At 33.3% G+C, this 19,219-nt stretch overlaps 2 protein-coding genes across 5 annotated transcripts in view; one reads left to right on the top strand and one right to left on the bottom strand.

Moving 5' to 3' along the window:
• pelo (protein pelota) overlaps nt 1-5,744 on the bottom strand; it is a 9,915-nt gene extending 4,171 nt beyond the window's left edge. The window contains exons 1-5 of the mRNA XM_014433484.3: nt 5,306-5,744; nt 5,049-5,141; nt 4,810-4,960; nt 4,623-4,736; nt 1,952-2,092 (exon numbers count right to left, since the gene is read on the bottom strand). Coding sequence (XP_014288970.1) covers nt 1,952-2,092; nt 4,623-4,736; nt 4,810-4,960; nt 5,049-5,141; nt 5,306-5,346 — 540 coding nt within the window. The 5' untranslated portion in view covers nt 5,347-5,744. The remainder of the gene's footprint in view (nt 1-1,951; nt 2,093-4,622; nt 4,737-4,809; nt 4,961-5,048; nt 5,142-5,305) is intronic.
• Nucleotides 5,745-5,846: 102 nt separating this feature from the next.
• Nucleotides 5,847-19,219, top strand: part of CLIP-190 (Cytoplasmic linker protein 190) — a 78,717-nt gene continuing 65,344 nt past the window's right edge. For all 4 annotated transcript variants that reach the window (XM_014433480.3, XM_014433478.3, XM_014433477.3 and 1 more), the window contains exons 1-2: nt 5,847-5,979; nt 9,776-9,912. In XM_014433480.3, the coding sequence (XP_014288966.1) occupies nt 9,804-9,912 (109 nt within the window). In that variant the 5' untranslated portion in view covers nt 5,847-5,979; nt 9,776-9,803. The remainder of the gene's footprint in view (nt 5,980-9,775; nt 9,913-19,219) is intronic.

Genomic DNA, 19,219 nt, shown 5'->3' with positions numbered 1-19,219 from the left:
AATAATAAGATACTAATAAATTTTATTTTTATGAAAATAAAAATTAATAGTTATTTACAGTTGCTTCATGAAAGTTGCTATTTATATAACAATGGGATATAGTTAAAACAAAACAGGATATTTTAGAAAAACCTGAATATGATATTGGTCCCGTATCGTCATGATCCTGTCCTCTTGTGTAAATTCTAGTACAGGGTCATGGCGTCTTAAGATAGTTTCAAGCTTTGCCCACACTCCAATATTTATCTAAATATCTTACAGCCACAGGGCAAGTAATTTGTTTAGTATGTCTGTTTGTAAGTGTTTTTGAGCCCATGGCTCACATTGCTCAATGACATCCCATAAATGTCTTGAAACTACTTGAGCTCAAAGAATGGTTATTGCATCAGGGTTCTGTCCCCCAGATTTATTTCTAGTTTATTTTATATTTTCAATTGAATTGGAGTACTTTTCTATTTCAGAAAACTTAAAAAGTCCTATTTATGTAAGGATGACCCATATAATAAGCTTAAGTGAAAAGTATAAAATTAAATTTAATTCTAATATTTGAAATTTAATTAGCCCATTCCAGATATACAACAAAACTCAATGATTGTAAATTTATGATAATAAATATCATGACTACTGTTTGATGTGATATTGTGGAGGATTGTTAATACATTAATAACAGTTTCAGGTTAAATATTCATGGAAATACTAAGCACAAGTTTCTGCACTTTATAGTCAACAATTTAGAATTTTTTCTCTTTAAATAATGTACAATTTTATGGAAATAGTATTTTCACAATCAATATCAAAACTAATCAAACAGAACGTATACATACTATTTTTCATTATTTAATACCGAGGCTATAAAGAGAAAAGTTAATCCTTAAAAGTCAAAAGAAAAGTAGAGATGCAAATTAGTATATAAATAAGGGACGAGACGGCCGTGCGAATTGAGGCGCAGGTCCCAGTGCACTCGGTTCGATTGTGAGTTTGATTCCCACCTGGGGCAGTTAAACATTCATTTTTTGGTGTCCCGAAGAATGAATCATGACACTCCCACCTTGGTTAGTATACGGCGGCAACCCAGGTAGCCGTTAGGGATTGGCAAAAAGGACCACTAGGCCCACTTGCTGGACTTCTTTCTCCCACCAAATACAAGTACTAGTAGTATATAAATAAAGTTGATAGTGTTTGTTCAAACAAGCTGATCAGAAGTTTGAATCATTAGTTCAGTTGTATTTGAAGAGAGCTACAACTGTTTACAAGTATTCCAGATATGAGAATTCTTCACCAACTAAAATTTATTATAACACTAGACTAAAGCCACATTGGGGTGTGAAAAAACTTCTTTAATGCTCTAGATGACCTAGCATGTTGAGCCACACATTAAGAATTCTCATATCAATAGTGCTGGTTCAAATGAGGCTAGGGCGGTTCACCTTTATTTCATGGTGGACCATCTAAATAAATCTCGACTTAACCACTCAGCCAAGAATAGGTTGATAACCTGTATTTTCGGCCCTAAAGTTAAAGATCATTAATGATGTTAAAATTAAAAAAAAGTTTGTTTTTACAATCTATAAACAGGACTAAGAAAACAGTGCAAAGTTTGTAATTGAAATTTTTTTTTAATATTAGAAATTTTCATTACCATAATAAATCCACCTAATTATTTTACTTTTTCTCCACTGGATTATTTAAAATCATATAAAGTTTTTAATTAAAAATTGGAAATTTTAAATATCGAAAGGTGTTACATATGACAAATTATGTTCCTTAATTTATATTTTACCAAGTCACACACAATGTAATGTCATCACAATTTTAAAAATTAATAAACCTACTAAGTTAATCACACAAACATGAAAAATATTCTATTAACATACAATTTTTATTTAAATTTGTTTTAACTAGCTAGTGATTGTCTGACAAATAATACTAAAAAAGTTCTTTTTGAACATACCTTTTCATGCTGTTTAACATTCCCTTTCCTTTTTCGAGGTATTACCTGATCTATCTTAGCTCTAACCAATGTCATGCTTGCAGTGATAAGGCAAACATGGGCAAGCCCTTCTTGCATAATTACAGCAGCTACATCAGCATTCTAGGGAAAATAAATATTCACAATAAAAACCTTACCGTACTTAAACTTAAAATTACAATAAATTTTGTATATAAAATATATATGTCTATATCTCAACTTATGCGCACCTCCCACAGAGAGGAATCCTCTGCCCCCAGAGTTTCCTCCACTACCATTATCTCTTGCAAAAGCACACACAACAACACAAGAGTGGGTCAAAGTATGCACTGCAACCGCCCAAGACTTGAGGAAGGCCGTTTCTGACCTCGAACGGTTCACCGGGGAAACAGGCGAACTCGGCCACTTCATAAAAGGGGATGACTATCTGATACGCCGGATTGAAGCAAATTCAATCGAAAATCTACTCAATAGCGAAGATGCGGAGACCCTGTAAGCGTTAAAGAGAAGATACTTTTGATGGGATATGAAGAAGAAAATCACTGAAGTTATAGGAAACTGCGAAGTTTGTCAACACACAAAGTATGACAGACATCCACCAAAAGGCAGACAAGAAGAGACACCTACCGCAGATGCACCGCTCAACGATCTACAGGTCGACACTTTCAAGTGGAGAGGATTTAAATGGATAACCATAATTGATCTCTTCAGTAAGATGGCAATGGCGCACCAGGTGCAGGAAAAGTCGTTAGAAGCAGTGCTGGCAGCTCTCCGAATGTGGTTTCAATTTTACGGGGTTCCGGAGCACATCTCTTCAGATTCAGGCAGAGAATTCGACAATACCATGATTCGAACTGAAATGAAGGACCTTGACGTAATATGGCATCTCAACACACCAGGGCACCCCAAGAGTAGAGGAGGCATAGAGCGGCTTCATGGCACAATGAGTGACCATCTTCGACTATATCAGGTTGACCAGGGAACTGGACATGGCAATGCCTAAGGCTATTGTGGCATACAATCATTCTAAACATACAGCTATGGGGTTTCCACCATTTGAGATCCTCTTTGGGCTTCGAGGACACCGGCGGCACTATAAGGGCTCACAGCAAACGGAGAAGATATACACAACAACTATGTTGCTCGAAGAAAGTTATGGGAGCAATCAAAATCAGGACAATCGTATGTAGGAAGTTGGGTTCAAACAAGGGTAAAGAGATACAGCGATACGAGGGTCCATTTAGGGTGAGAATTGTAAGGGAACACAATATTGTAACAATAGAAAGTATCAGAGAAGAATTAAAACTTTCGGCAATAAAAATATAAAAACTGAACTGTTCTCTTACTAGATTGTATTACAGAAAATTTAGTTATTTATTGTTTTTTGTTCTAAGAAAGTTATTGATTTTCGTAAATATTGTATTTTTCATTCTATGTTTTTAATTATTGTAAATATTTTCTTTTTCATTCTAGCTTGTTCATTTACTGTATGCAATTTTTTAAAAATTTTATTCTTAGGTTTAAATTATGTATTTAGCATTTATTTAAGGGAGCTTGTGAGTTTTTACTATGATATGTATATAGGAAATTTTTTTATTGTAAATAATTTTTTATTATTGTTTTTGTTTTAAATGTTAATATATTGTGTAGTATTAGTTTACGAGGATTGTTTGTAAACTAGTGGGGGGAGTTACAGTCTGAGTCAGCTGTTACTTCGATGTCAACTGACTGAGAAGATCAGCTGATTGAATGTATATAAAGAGATGTTTTGAACCAAATAAAGCCAGTATTTTACAGCAGTTCAAGCGAGTCAGATCTTATTCCTTCTTCTCTTTTTTAACATTCTGCTTTCACCGATACTTAAGTTATATATATATATAGTTATTAAACTATAAATACCTCTTCCTATTGTTGAAAAGTTGTTATCTAATTGTAAGTATGGTCCATTTTAAATTTCAGCCACTATGTTTGCTTACTCAAGCAAAAAAGTAAATGTCTTGGATACGCTTATATTTACAAAATTAATACTTTATCACAAAAACTGGTGGTTCTTAAATTTCTAAAAGTTTTTTTTTAAATAAGTAGCCTCAAAAACATGGTAACCGGTAATCAAATTATTTTACCCAGCTAAATCTGTCACCTGGTCCACTACATGTGAGATATACCAATTACCACAAAATAGGAAATTAAGGGTTTTCAAGGATTCTAGAAATGAATATGATGTCTTTTCCCTAAAATAAAAAAGTTTCTCACCTATTTTACTTGAAGCGTATTTAATGTAATTTGAAATACATTTAAAGTTATTGGAAAATTATTAAAACTTAAATCATAAATTTTGTATTGATAAAATTTAGAAATGGGCACAGGGAAGAGGCTCTACATACCAGCAATATGGAAATCCACCATAAAATACAGCTTGGTATTATTATATAAATTGATGGCAGAACGAAAACTTTAAGAACCATTACTTAGGTTCAGTTTTAATTAAGCAAAACCCATATTTAACAAATTTATTAAAATCTAATGCAAGTAGTTTCTATTTTGTTTATAAACACAGGTTTATCAGTTAAACTCTTAACAATATATTATAAGAAATTATTCAACCAATTAAAAATTCTTGAATATTTAGTAAAGTATAATTAATAAAAACTACCTGAGTGGGGTCACAAGCAACATCCACCCTTTCCAATGATATTGAATCCCATTCCGGTTTGATTAGAGTAAATTTACGATTAACTTCTAGATCTAATGTATGATAAGCCCCCATCTAAAACAAAACACATTAAGTTATTAATAAAATCAATATAAGATTCATAACCCAATTTTAAGAGCTGACAAACCTTGACATATTGATTTTCTTCAATATTCCTTCCTTTTAATCGGAGGACACAAGCCTGAGTATCAAAGTCTATATTTTCCACTCTAATTGTCAAGGTGGTTCGAATTCTGCTACTAGTTGATGAGCCAGTAGATGATTCATTCTGAACTTTCCTAGACAATAGTTAAATATTTAATAACAGCTTTATCCTAAGCACATCTAGAACAAAACCTGTCAAGAATATGGAGCAGTAACAGATACCTTATTGTTGAAGCTCTTACACTATCTCCTTCACTGATAAGGTTATAGGCATGCCACATGTCCTCAGATTCCTCTGGGACAAGGGTGACACTTCTAGAAAACATTTTCAAACATTCTTAAAGCCATATTGGATTTTGATAAGTAGTAAATTAATTGGCAAATTTATACATTTTCATTGAAGTCACTTATCAAAACAATGAAGATACATAATAGTTATAGCAACATTAATTTATTTTTACTTTAAATTCCTTGCTTACCCTTCACCATCCTTATCCACGTTTTTATGAACTAGTTTCATCGCAACTTCACTAACTCATTATCTAAACACATGAAACTCTGAAAAGATCCTTTGTTCTGATCGAAACTCATTTTCGTTGAGATAAAACCTGAGGAGGCCAAAACTTGCAGACCAAGTACAATATGTAACCTTGCTCAGTGTTTCCAATGCTGCCAAGATGACCAAAGGATCTTCTTCTTACTTCAGCGAGAGTTCAGCACTGCGATTGTAAAAGGACCAATAAAATTTCTCATCCAGCAATACCCCTTCATCCCATTGGTCCAGCCATTCCATTCTAGCGCCGCGAATTTGATTTGTTAGGAATAAGTATAAAAGAATTAATTACAACTCAATTAAATGTTTGAAAAAGTATAACGTTGCATTAATAATCTTTTAAAATTTTGAATTTATGACTCAATAAAATAACTATAACTGGTTAAGCAGGAAGTTTTATGTCTTTACTAAATGAATATGGGGATTATGTTTCCTTATCAGAAATAAGAAGTGTTATCAAAAACAGCTGTTTAATTCAAGTTTAGTATTCGTCTGTTCCGTTCGGAGTGTAGTTCGTCGTCGGGTTTTGTTTATTGTTCCGTCGTTTTTTTTTTTAGTTTTATTCTGATTTTTGCTGTATTTAAATTAATTTTTCCAGAGGTAAATGTTATATTTTAAGTTTAATAACAAACTGTGTCAGTTCTTCTAATTAATTTAATAAACTTTTTTATTACTGTTCGCAGTTCGTTAGTTCTTAGATCATTTGATCTTGTTGATTTGATTTTCTATTGATTTCTTTAATGAAATATAAATTGTGTCTTCTACAAATGGATGTAATCTTCTTTTAGTATAGGTTGTCACAATCCTTGAATCATTTTATAAAAATAAAAATACCTTACCCTATACCTAAATTTTATATTTGAAACTAAACTTTTTTGCATGTTTTCATTTTATATGTATTTTTCTTCATCGTATTGTTATTGTTATAGTATGTAGGATGTTATAAAAGTTCATTTAATAGTAACCCAGAAATAGAACACTTATTTAAAAATTAGTTTTCTTAAAAGATTTGGTTTGATTAATTGTCAAATACCAAATAAATTTCTATAGTGAATGTTTTATCATTTTGGTAGTTGTTTTATAGGATCTCTGTTGTATAAATATTTGTATGAGTAATACCCTGACCTTGTTTCTTATTTTGAATTTTTTTTCTATTTTTCTTTAAAATATTTACTAAGCTTAATGAATTGGATTGGGGAGGGAGGGAGAGAAAAAGGGAACTGCATTTCTGTCAATTAAATTAACAAATGACTTTTTTATTGTTTGATATAAACTTTTTTGTTTTTTTCCGTATATATGTGTTAAATGTCCAATTTATATTTAAGGGTCATACTATTCTATTGAATTGAGTAAACATATATATTATTAATTAAATAAGATGGTACTTTCTCTCTTTAAATGCTTCAGTATTGTGATTGATATATGATACCATTGGAACCTGAACCTATGCTTCAAAGAAAGCAAAATCTCTTCTTAAATTATCTATTATGGTTATATTTATTTAATAAATATATCAAATTCATTTTATGTAATACATTTCTGAAAGGTTTTTCTATGATGTAGTATTATCCATTCAAGAAATGCATGTAATTCATTATCCTATGATAGGAAATGGTAAATGATTGTTCACTTAACAGTGAGCAAGTTCTTAATAGTAAAGAATGTAAATCTTAGTTTGCCTAGCAATCTATTTCACTTGTATCATGTATCAATTACTTTCAATATCATAACTCACATATCATTTATGGTATGATTGCCATGCAGCATATCATGTATTGATGGTTGACCTCAAGATAAATAAGATGGTCCAGTTAGCAGTCATAAAAAAAAAAAAAAAATGTGCTAACTATTTACTGTAAAAAATTTATCAAGTAGTGTTGGGTAAATAGACAATTTATTGCTAACAGACACTTAATTAGTAGGTACCACATTATTTAATTGATTTTTCTGACTGTCTTCCATACCATCTTCTTACTCTGAAACATTTATTCTGATGATTAAACATATGTTGTAGTTTAGTTATAAAACTGTTGGATAGGAAAGGAAGATTTAAAAAGTTCTCGAAGACTACTTTTTTTAATTTGTAACAGTAGTTTAATTATGTTAGCTCAGTTCTTTTTTTAACAATAAAATACATGCAAATCCGGAAATTATAGAGATTGATAGAAAGAGGAAGTCTTATAACTGATTATAAAATAAAATTAATTTAACAATTATTATGAAACATTGTTGATAAATTTATCTCAAAAAAACTTCAGTAAAAAGACAAAATCAACCAATTAATTAGTTTAAAAAGTTGACTTTTTCTTAAAAATCAGATCATTTTTATCTTTTTTTTTTTTAATTTTATAGTTTGTTTACTATTTGAAGACATGTGGGACAAGCTAAATCAATTATTTTTTCAAAAATAAGTAACAATGGTTTCTGATTGATTTCTGAGCACCCTCCAAATAGTACCATTGATCTTCAGTTTTACTTTTGTAGTGATTAGTACCTTCCCCTCCTTCCTCACTATTTATTGCATATGGGTTGCTTCAGTGGAAGAATGGTGCTCAGAGCTTGCACATGCCATTACTGCCAAAAATTAACTATTTATTTTTGTATTAAATTCTCATACAATTTTTTTGGATAGATTCCTTTTAATTTTTGTTTTTAACTTTACTGTGGTACAGTCCATTACTTGGTTGAATACCTTACTGATGGGGCTGGACCTTGCCCCTGCATCGGTCCAGAAGGTCTAACCCTCCTCGTCCACATCCATCCAGGTGGCTCTCCAGTTTGGCTGGCTGGTTCAGCCCTCCTGGTTTTACTCTGGATCAGTTTTCTCTTCTTCCAGTGGCTCACTGAAATTGATTGAGGAAGCTCTCCCCAACCGTGAATAAACTGGCTGAAGAAGGGATAATTCTCTTTTTCCATCGAATGTTCCAACTAACTAGATCCAATCTTTAACGGCAGCGTGACAAGTACCTGCCCACAGTTTTTCATTCCTTCTAAGCTCTCAATAAAAAATATTTTTGATACAATAACTCAATATTAAATTGTAAACTTCATCAGTTTCAATATATTTTACATATTAAAAATATAAATTGTTGTTTATAATTTTTTTTTTTTGTGCTATGGAGATGAATGAAAATAAGAGCTTTTCTCCTGATAAATTGTCATTTTAAAATTATTTATAACTAGCTGCTTGTAATACAGTTTTGTCATATGGGAAGAAAACAAAGGAATTAAATTGATTGCTATTTTGTGTAGCACATTTTCCCTCCCAATTTAACGAAGGGGCACTCAGTACTTATTTGTATGCCACTGCATTTAGAACTAAGTGAGATATCTTACCTAAGTTTTCCTTTTAGTCTTTATATTCAATCCAAGAATTAATCTGAATTTAAACCTTTTGTGATCATTAATTTTGTTTGTTTTTACACCATCTCATATTAACAATGACTGGGCCAAAAATGGTTGGTTTTTTTGATTCATAAAAATTATCATCTAGCTAATCAAAAACATTCATTTGTTCTAAGATCTGAAGGACAAGGCCATTGAGGTCTGTATGTTTGGGAATTAATTTATGGTTTTTTAGATTTATTACTATTATAAAAGTGAAACAAATAGAAAAGAAACCACTTAGCATGGTCAGTGGCAAAACTGTAGAACAATTAAAAGAGGTGTATGCATGAGGAGAGGAAAAATTGTAGACAGAAATGGGAGGAAACTGATGTGGTACATGATAATTTGTATGAACTATGATTATAATCGGAAATGCCTACAATAGCTTATTAACATAATTTTATCTGAATTTTTATTTACCCTCAAAACTATTCGTTTATATATCATAAAATAATATCAAGCTTATTTACTTTTTCAATGGCTTAAATAACTTATTTGTTTTTTTAATTCTGGTCTTGCAACACCTCAAGGCATTGCCTTGGCATTATTTAGGCCTATGTCCTGTGGCAGTGTCCTCCAATTAAACACATATTAATAGCCATCTCATTTATTTAAAGTACTTCTTTCTCTTTTCTTTGAGCTTTTCCATCCTATAACAAAAATATTAGCAAATAAGTAGAAAAAATAGCATAATAATATAATTTATCTTGACCAATACTCAACAAACGTACCTTAGATTGGGCTATAAGGTCATCATTTGCATAATAGGAAGAAAAAAATAATCTTTCTTGTCTGTTAATATATTTATTGTTTATACCCTTAGCAAATACATTTTTTATTACAGCAGTTACATTCATTATTTTAAATTACGTCATCATAATTATATATACTTAATACTTTTTATTTATTACAGCTATATGATTGTTTTATTTATTGTTTAGTTGCTTGAGATATGATAATATTGGATTGGATAAATTAGTTTTCACAAAGACATAATCTATTGTTTCAGCTGTATGGATGTTGCTCAGAAGTGAAAAATGAATGAGCCAAACTTGAAACCTTCAGGCTTGAGGCCTCCTTCAAAAATTGGACGGCCATGCTTGGGGACAAATCCTAAACCTGCTGTTCCTTCAACTCCTAAAACAAGTAATATTTAGTTATATTTCTATTTAGTTCTAACTCTTATGACTATCATATTTATTTCAACATTTACCTCAGTAATATTGTGAATTTCCACCGCAGTTTAAAATTTTTTCGAAACAGACTAACAAAAATTAATGATTAGGTTTTTGTTGTTGACCCTAGATTCAATATGAGGAGAAAATATTCGGGGGTGTGGTTAGTAATGGTACACAAATAAGTAAAACTTATTTATTTGTGCCGATGTTCTGAATCAGTCTGAATTTCAGACCTTCATCAGGGCTGGAAACAAAAAATAATATGACAACCATTCTATTTAAGATAAATCTGATTTACTGCCTTAGCCAAATAAAAAAACATGTCTATGTCTTTCTTGGATAGAATCATTGTCTGATAAATGCTCAGTAAAACATTCCTATATGAACCACAGTGTATTGCTTACATTTTATGTAACTTTGTAACCAAGTCAAGTTGTAGTCGAGATGAAGACCAAAAAACCTAACATTATCTAAATAAGTAAGTGGTGACCCATTTAAAATGGTGGTGAATTGATTCTAGTCTTTTGATAACTAAGATGTGTATTATTTGTTGATAAATAACATTCATTTTGTCAAGAATATGTTTTGATATTATTTACCACTTCTGTATCAGTTTTTGTATAAACTCAAGAGCTGTTTACAACTGCAAAGTCATCTGCAAACAGAAACCCTTGTATATTTGTCCCCAAGCATTTATTTAAGTATGACAATTCAATGAAAAAAAGGGTTGGACTTACTTGACATGACTGCTTCTTGTGGCACACTTTAAATCATTTTAGGATACCATACCTCCATACCGAGTCAAACACTTTATGAGTGTAAAAAAAATTGCCATATTGTAACTTTTGTGGATAAATAAATCTTGGATTATGCTACTCAATCTAATGAAATCATCGACCATAGAACAATGTCTGTGGAAACTGTGTTGTAGATTTTTCCATAGTGTTTTGTTTTCAAGAATCCAAATTAATCTTTTAATCACCACTTTTCCATCATTTTACGAAAGCAGCTAGTAAGAGAAATAGGATGATAATTGCTTATTGAAGTTTTATGTTTACCAGCTTTCTTTGATATAAGATTCTTTCCATAAAGTTGGGAAAACTCCACTGGACCCTATTTTATTGAAAAAAGGATCAGTTGGTTCATGAATTTCTCAGAAAGATATTTATTAATTAAGAAATTTCAAAATATTTGCTTTATACTTCTGCACCTGCATTATTTCTGGCACCTACAGATGTGCCATCCACATACATGTGCAACCATATATTTTGGTAGTACTAGAGATGCACAGTTTCCAAAAATATTGCCTTCAAGATCGCAGGGGGAGTGCATTACTTATTGATTTGCTCCGTCAAAGTACGTGAAAGTTATGTAAGTTCAACATAACTTTCGATGAGACGAAATGCCGAAATGGCATGCCGGTATTACTGCCAGTAGTGTGTAGTTCCTCTTTTCAGGTGTTCATAAAGCTTTACAGCTGCTGTATATCTTCACTGTGGGAGAGGTTCGTCCCAAATCTGGACTTCTATAGCACTAAGGGGTTGGATATTTAAGCTCCTATGATTAATGGAAGGTCCTTATTATGGGTTAGAGTAAGCTTGGCCAGAGTTGATTCTGATGCTGTTATGAGCAGTTCTGCACTATATTCCATTGTAGGTCATACTTATATTATGTATGAAATTGAGAGCATATCATCTATCACCCACTTTACCCTTGTCAATGTCCAATCTAATCATCTTTTCTTGATGGCGAATACTACTTTTTTATTTCCTGATAATAAATAATTAATTTAAATAATAAACTATTGTTTAAAAATTTTCAATGTTTTTCGAATATGAATTGCTGAATATTTTCATTATTGACTGCTTGTGCATTTTGGAGAACAATTCTTTTTTGTTACAATACACAATTCATAATAATTTTTATTTCAAAACCTTTTGTTATTATAAAAGTAAAAATAAGAAAAATTCTTTTCTTAATTGTACTTTTTATCAAATGTGAAAAGTTTGTTTCAAAAATGAAATACATATGTACATAATTCAATTATTTTATATATAATTATCATACTTTCTTGAGATTGTTTATTATTGTTTAAATTTTATTTTTTTAATTAGTCCATTCTTGACAGACACCTTCGTATGATGACAAACATAATAATCTTCCGTATGTGTCCATTATGAAGAGGATTCATTGTACTGATACTAACACCTCTGACAAACCTATAAAGTTAGAAATTTGTTATTGGAGTTTCTTATGAGCTAACTAAGAATAGTAGCAATGCAACATTCCTGTGATATGTGATTAAAAAAGTTACATTGAAGAAACAATTAAAACCAGTAGTATTGTTTTTGGAACATCCATATATGATTTGAAGAAGCATTGCAGTACACTGGCATCACTAATGTGTTTTAAATCTTGGCTTGGAATTTAAATTCAAGTTTAGTTGGTTTTTATCTGGGTAGGAACTATGTATTGACTTAGGCTTCCTGTTTCCATTCAGGGTTGCCTTCTTTAAAATTAAATATGAGGAAAAAAAATATGATCCAGTAGAGGTTAATTTAATTATTCATAAATATGTGTGTATAAATGGTTAATAGAAAAATATGCAGTGTTTATATATGCATTCAAAACAGTTTTATTTGTCTGACTTTTTTTTTAATGAACAGGGGACAATCAGATAGTAAGAGCACTCTGCTGACTGTATTCCTAGGATACCATAGATTGAGAAGCACCTCTATCAGTATCTGAACTATTTTTGGACCTTTAATTTATTTGATACTGTTGACTTTACTTTATTGGGACTCTGGATTATTGGAGCAACCATTTTATTGTTTTGTTTTTTGATAAGTAAGCTGTTAATTAATGCTTGGTCTTCCCAAGAGGTAATACTAACTTCATTAAAGTATTTCCACAGTTGATTGTTTCACTGATCATGTACTGAGGGGATTATGTGTTACCAGTTATTTTCTTAGGCATATAAGAAGTATAGTACTATCTATGGTATAGTCAAATTAAAAAAACAACTTATTTTTATTAGATTTGCTACTATTAATGCTGAGCAGTGATATGTTCTAAACTGATTGTGATGTATTTAATGGACTGTTAATCACAAAGGGTAGAAGATATGAAAGAAATTGGGAAGGACTAAATTTGTTCTTTGCCCATGAGCAACAGAATATGTTCCATACAATTTTTTTTCGTAAGTTGAAGTTTATGGTTATTCTTGGACAGGTGTTGATAAAAAATTATACTATGATTTCTAAATGAGCTATGGAATGGAACAGGTCACCCATTAAGGTAGAATAAGAGATAAGTAATAATTATATACAATAGATCATAATTCTACTAACTCTGTATTGGGAAGGATGTACAAGAAAGTTCAAATGCGCAAGTAAATTGCTAATATTTATTAAAATATTTTTTATCAGAGTGGAAATAAACTCCTAAAATGTTTTTGAATATATTTGGTATAATTCTAGGAAGTTTAAATTTTCTTGGTATAAACTATTATACTACCTGTTATAAAGCCACCTCCAATTGACTTTGCCTTTTGGTTGGAAGAATTTAAAAAGAACAAACAACTAGCTGATTCAGATATAAACATTTATTTGGTCAATTAAAACAATTGAAAAACTTAAAACGTAACGAAAACCAAACAAAAGATGAATAAAACAATGAATACAAGTAAAAATAAAAAAGGCCTTTTAGATATAATAAAATTAGATAAATAAATTAAGAAAACAAAAGAGACAAATTTACAAAAAAGCAATATAAATATATAAAATGGTCTAGTTGTTATTATGAATTATGCAAGCCGATAAATTAGCAATCCATATTGCACTCAGAGGCTAGAAACGCAGAGAAGGTCTGGTTTCAGACTTTAATATCGACTAAAACACTCAAAAATGTTCAATAAATAACACCAAATGAACTCAGACAGGGCTGGTTACACAGTACCATGGCCACTAATTAGCCGGAACCAATATTAAAATCGAAACGCCAGAAACACAGAAAGAGGTCTGGTTTCGGATTGTAATGATGACTAAAACACTCAAAAATGTTCAAAAAATATCTGCCGAACGCAGACAGGGCTGGTTACACACTATCATGGTCACTAATTATCCGGAACTCATATTAAAGTCGAAACACAGAAAAGGTCTGGTTCCGAACTGTAATGATAGTTAACTCACTAAAAATGTCCAAACTATTAAATTATAACGCTAGGAAAAAAAAAAAAGGATTGCCTTTTTTGTGTTATGATTTCTTGTAAGATTGTGACTTGTCGTACATCGAACAACCTACTCGCTATAAATTAATTAAGTCATTACTGGCATAATTTTGATTAGTTTGATGGAAGACAAGTGTTATTGATGCTGTTCAAGCTGGTTCCGTAAGTCTATCTCTTATCAACCCCTAACAGGTTTCATCTGATTTAAATTAACTAATCAGTGGTTTAGTTTTCATTGAAGTGTGAATACAAATTTAATATTTTATTCCAGAAAATAATGGAATCTGTTTCGCTTGAATCTACTTATTTATTCATATATTAATAGATTACGAAGTTTTGACACCATCGTTACGTACAAAAACAAGTTCTTCAAAATGAAGGTTAATAGATACCATATTTCTGAGATTGAAGAGCTGATAGCAACTCTCGGCGAGGGTAGGCTATTACTGAATTCACCATTAGTCCAGACAACCACACGTAAACAAGTAAATGAAAAATTAGAACAGTTTAGATTTCGTGACAGAACATATTCACTTCCGAATTAACAATACAGCCAACACACAAATTGTTCAAAATGACTTCACGGTAGAATTCGAAAGGTTAATTAAAGGCGACGATAGTTATACAAATTTAATATGAAATTATGAAAAGCACTTCAGTTGAGCAGCGTGTGTTGATACTGAAATCGATACTAGCCCTGTACGACAACACATGACATTGACATTATTCTTATTGTCAAGTACCAAAACATTGAAAAGCCTCTGAAAGCCGCCAGCATTATTATTATAGAAAAGATATCGCCGCTTCATCCCCACCTCTTTCAGCCTTACCTTCCGAGTCTTATCACCGTCAACATAAACAGCCGGCTGCCGTAGTCAACCACGGAACTAAGTTAGTACACATTATGCATTGGAATATTAATGGTTTCAAAAACATTTGAAAGTAATGAACTCGAACAGGAAGGTGGAGTGGAAAGGGAAATAAATGAAAAATGCGTCCCTTTCCTTAAGGGAAAATTCCGCGAGACCTTTGGAGAGAGATAATTCACCGTGAGAGGCCTCTGGTTTGGATCTCGCGGAACAATACCAGATAGAACAAGAAGCTTCTTAGAAGGCCTAGGTGTTAGCATCGGGGATATTACGATCTTAGCAGAAAATATTATTTTGGACTCCCTGGGGATCATACACCATCACCTGCATGGGAATTAGCTCAGAGATTATTCATTGTTTTATTTTTTTATTTTAATTTGTGGACTTTTTTTTTTTATCCCCCTCACTTGCCATTTATGGCATACGGGGTGCGGGAGCAGTAGGGTAGTGCGCACTGGGATTGCGCATGCCACTGCTCCCAATGATCTTCATCTGTTCGGTAGGCCCTTCTGGTGCGCATCTGTCTGGGTGCCTCCTGGAGTTACCAGGCTGGTCCAGCCCTCCTGATCTCGGTCTGGGTCAGCTTCATCTTCTTCTGGTGGCTCGCCGATGTTGGGCGGTCAAGTCCTTCCCATTGTGAAATGTATTGGGCCCACCACCTCCTTCCGTCCGTAAATGAACTCCCTGAAGAAGGGATAATTCTCTTCTTCCATCAACCAGGGAAAGTCCGACTCGGCGAGGACGAAAATCCCGGTCTTTCTAAACAGCCTGGCTCGGTGTCCTTCCATGGTGGAGCAATCAACTATTACGTGTTCTGCTGTTTCAGGAACTCCTCACGTGGGGCACCGGGGGTCGATGTTCTTTTCAAAGCTCTGCAGCTTTCCTAGAAACCTCCCCTGTCCTGTTAGGATCTGTGAGACCCAATAGTCTGGGATGACCCATTTAGCCTTCAGTCTGGAAAGGACGGTAGGGAAGAATTTTTTCAAGGTAGCGCCCTTCTGGCTTGCTACCCACCGTCCATTCCACTTCTGTATTGAGTCCTCCCGCAGTATTTTCTTCCACAAGTTAGGAGTCTCACCGATCCTCTCTCGGAGGTCATTCGGTAGCGCTTCTAGTCCCTGCCTCTTTACTTCATATTTAAGGACATCCTCCCTAAGGATGAGGTCTAGGGGCATCGCTGCGGCCAGCACCTGCACCGTCTCATGTGACACCGTTCTGTATGTCTTCGTGACCCTCAGCAGAGCCAATCTCTGTATGGTGGCCAGTCTTCTCTTCTGTGTCTGCGTGAGGTTTCGGCTCCAGGCAGGGGATGCGTACCTCAGAATACCCAAGATCACACCTTTATATATGGTCATCGTTGCAGGGTCCCTGAGGCCCCAAAATGCACCCCCTATCCTATATAATTCATTGAGTGACAGTGTCACCCTGTCCTTTAGATACACTAGGTAAGAAGTGGCATCGAATCTTGTTCTTATCTTCACACCAAGATATGTCACCTCCTCACCCGGTCTAACCCTCTCTCCTTGGATATCCAGGGTGATAGGATGAGCCCTGTCCGTGGAGCCTCTTATGAGTATGGCCTGAGTCTTGGCTGCTGCCATACTCAACTTCCTCTTCACGCACCACTCTCCTACGAGACTAGCACACCTCTCCGCTTCTGTCTTTAGTCTGTATCTACTGTTCTTGGCCACGATGACTGCCAGGTCGTCGACGTAGGCCGTGGGAAGGAACCCCTTGTCCTCCAGTTCCCCCAGCAACTCATCAAATACCAGCTTCCACAGTGCTGGTCCTAGGACCAAACTCTAGGGACATTCTCTTTCGATTTTTCTCTCGACCTCAAGGGAGTATAGATTACTGGGGGTGTCGAGCTCTTGCAACCGCTGGAATACACGGGGCCACCAAACGCTGTCGAAGGCGGAAGAGATGTCAAACATGATCAATAAGACTTATTTCTTATTTCATATTCCATATGAACTAATTTGTGGACCTGTCGATTTCTGTGTTTTAACTTATTTATTCATTAAATTATTTTATTTTATTAGTACTATTATTTATTTTTTATTTTTAAACTTATTTATCCATTCAAGTGTTTCTTGTAACCGGCTTTTTATTAAATTTTCCTTTGAATCAATGTGTTAGTCTTGTTCTCGTAGAATGTATTTATTTGTTTGTTTTTTGGTAAGCTGATCTACTGCTGTGACTATTATTAATGGTCTGATCTCACATTGCCTATAATAGTGAATTTGTTTAGCGGGTCACTGGAGAGGATCTAGATGGGTGAATTTGAGAGAGTGAATTTGTTGATCGGGTGAATTAAAAATTGTGAAATTGAAGGAACAGAAAAGGGAAAGAAAAAAAGGAATGAATTGAAATATTTGTATATATGTATAAATAGTTGACCGTAAAATTTTTTAAGAAGATGGTCAGGGTTGCGGTCAAAAGTGAAACAAAAATAGTTTACAACTATTTATTTTCCAACGTTTCGCCCCACTTTGCAGGGCTTCATCAGGGCTAAAAAGATACAAAATGAAACTATGATAAGATACAATGATAGGAATAAAAATAAAAAGATAAGATATATTATCTTAGTTTCATTTTGTATCTTTTTAGCCCTGATGAAGCCCTGCAAAGTGGGGCGAAACGTTGGAAAATAAATAGTTGTAAACTATTTTTGTTTAACTTTTGACCGCAACCCTGACCATCTTCTTATATATTTGAAATATTTGTATTTGGCATACAGACTGAAATTTATTGTAAAAGGAAACTGTAGGGAAAAAAAAAACTGTTTTCTTTCTATTTTATTATACCATGAATTATATGTAATTTATATATGTCCGATTACGGATTGATTAGTATGCTGTGTATGTAGCAACCTGATGTATTTGGGCAGCATAGATGAATAAAGTAATTCTCTCTCTAATAACCTGGTTTGTAACATAATGCAAACCGCTAAAAATTTAAATTTAATTAAATTTGCTGGAAACAAACTGTATACAACTAGGAAACCATGGTTTGACAGCGAACTTAAAAAACTAAAAAGAGACGTGACCGTTAACATAGGAAAAAACAAATGGTTAAAAACTTATAGAGGTAGGCCTAAAAGAGGCAAAAGGATGTATTTCGAGGGGAGTATTGTTGAAGAAGTACCTGAATATAAATACCTTGGTATAGCTTTTAGTTCATCAGGACTTTTTAATCGTGTGATGAAGCAAATATCATCGAAAAGCAACTCAAGCATCGGGGCGTAAGTAAGTGCGCGAAGGCAAAAATAATCTCGTGGGATACCTGGTAGAAGCTCTGTGAGTCGATTATGTTGAGTTGTATCCTCTACGCTACACCTATTTGGGCTATGAAGCACATAGAGGAATTGGAAAATATACAAGCGACTACTGTGAGACTAGAAGTAGTCCCCATTCCTGTGGGATGTCACGTTTTAAAGGAAACTTTGTCCTGGTTACTAAAAATTCGTAACATGAGTTGTACTCGCTTCGTAAAACAATGTTATTTAATGCAACTACAGCTAGAAGGCAACAACCATTTGAGTTTACAATATAACTGGGTAACGCAGATAAGAAAAACAATTGGAGAGCTTCGGAATGTTTGACCCGATACTATTTAATGATCTGGTAAGTATCAAAATTAGAATGAGGGATATCTTGGATAGCTATAAGGAATTTCTCTAAGATATAGACCTCCTGTTATTACGAGAATCGACCTATAACCCGTGATACGGTAGGGTCTTCATTAAAACGGACGCTCCCTAAAATCAGCTGCCCCACAGCTCAGTTGAGAATAATTGCTCAGCTAAGACTATCCGGTAAATATGCAATTACCCTAAGTGTCGGTCCGTACAAATATATTTTAGACCTACAGAAGCTATCTCCAACTTGTAATGGAACGGCGTTGGTGGTTTGTTTCCATTTTTTAACAAATTGCCCCGCGTATCATGAGAACCGAATCCGGTACATGCTGAAACTAAGTTATACTAACCAAAACAGGTTGTATCAATTTTTGTCTGTACCCTCACAATCGGATCTTAAACTCCTTTTTATGAGTGTAACCCAAAACCTTAGTTAAACTTAGGGCAGGATACCTATCTTCACAATAAGATGTATAGTTTTTTTCTTCTTTTATTTTATTAAGTAAGTAATTTCGTTTATGTTCTGTTTTTCACTCTG

This window comes from Halyomorpha halys, unplaced genomic scaffold (assembly GCF_000696795.3).
Source record: "Halyomorpha halys isolate HHAL.00 unplaced genomic scaffold, Hhal_1.1 Scaffold1218.1, whole genome shotgun sequence".
NCBI lineage: Eukaryota > Metazoa > Arthropoda > Insecta > Hemiptera > Pentatomidae > Halyomorpha > Halyomorpha halys.
Note: the sequence above shows the minus strand (reverse complement) of the source record. Positions and strands in the feature narration are given on the sequence as shown.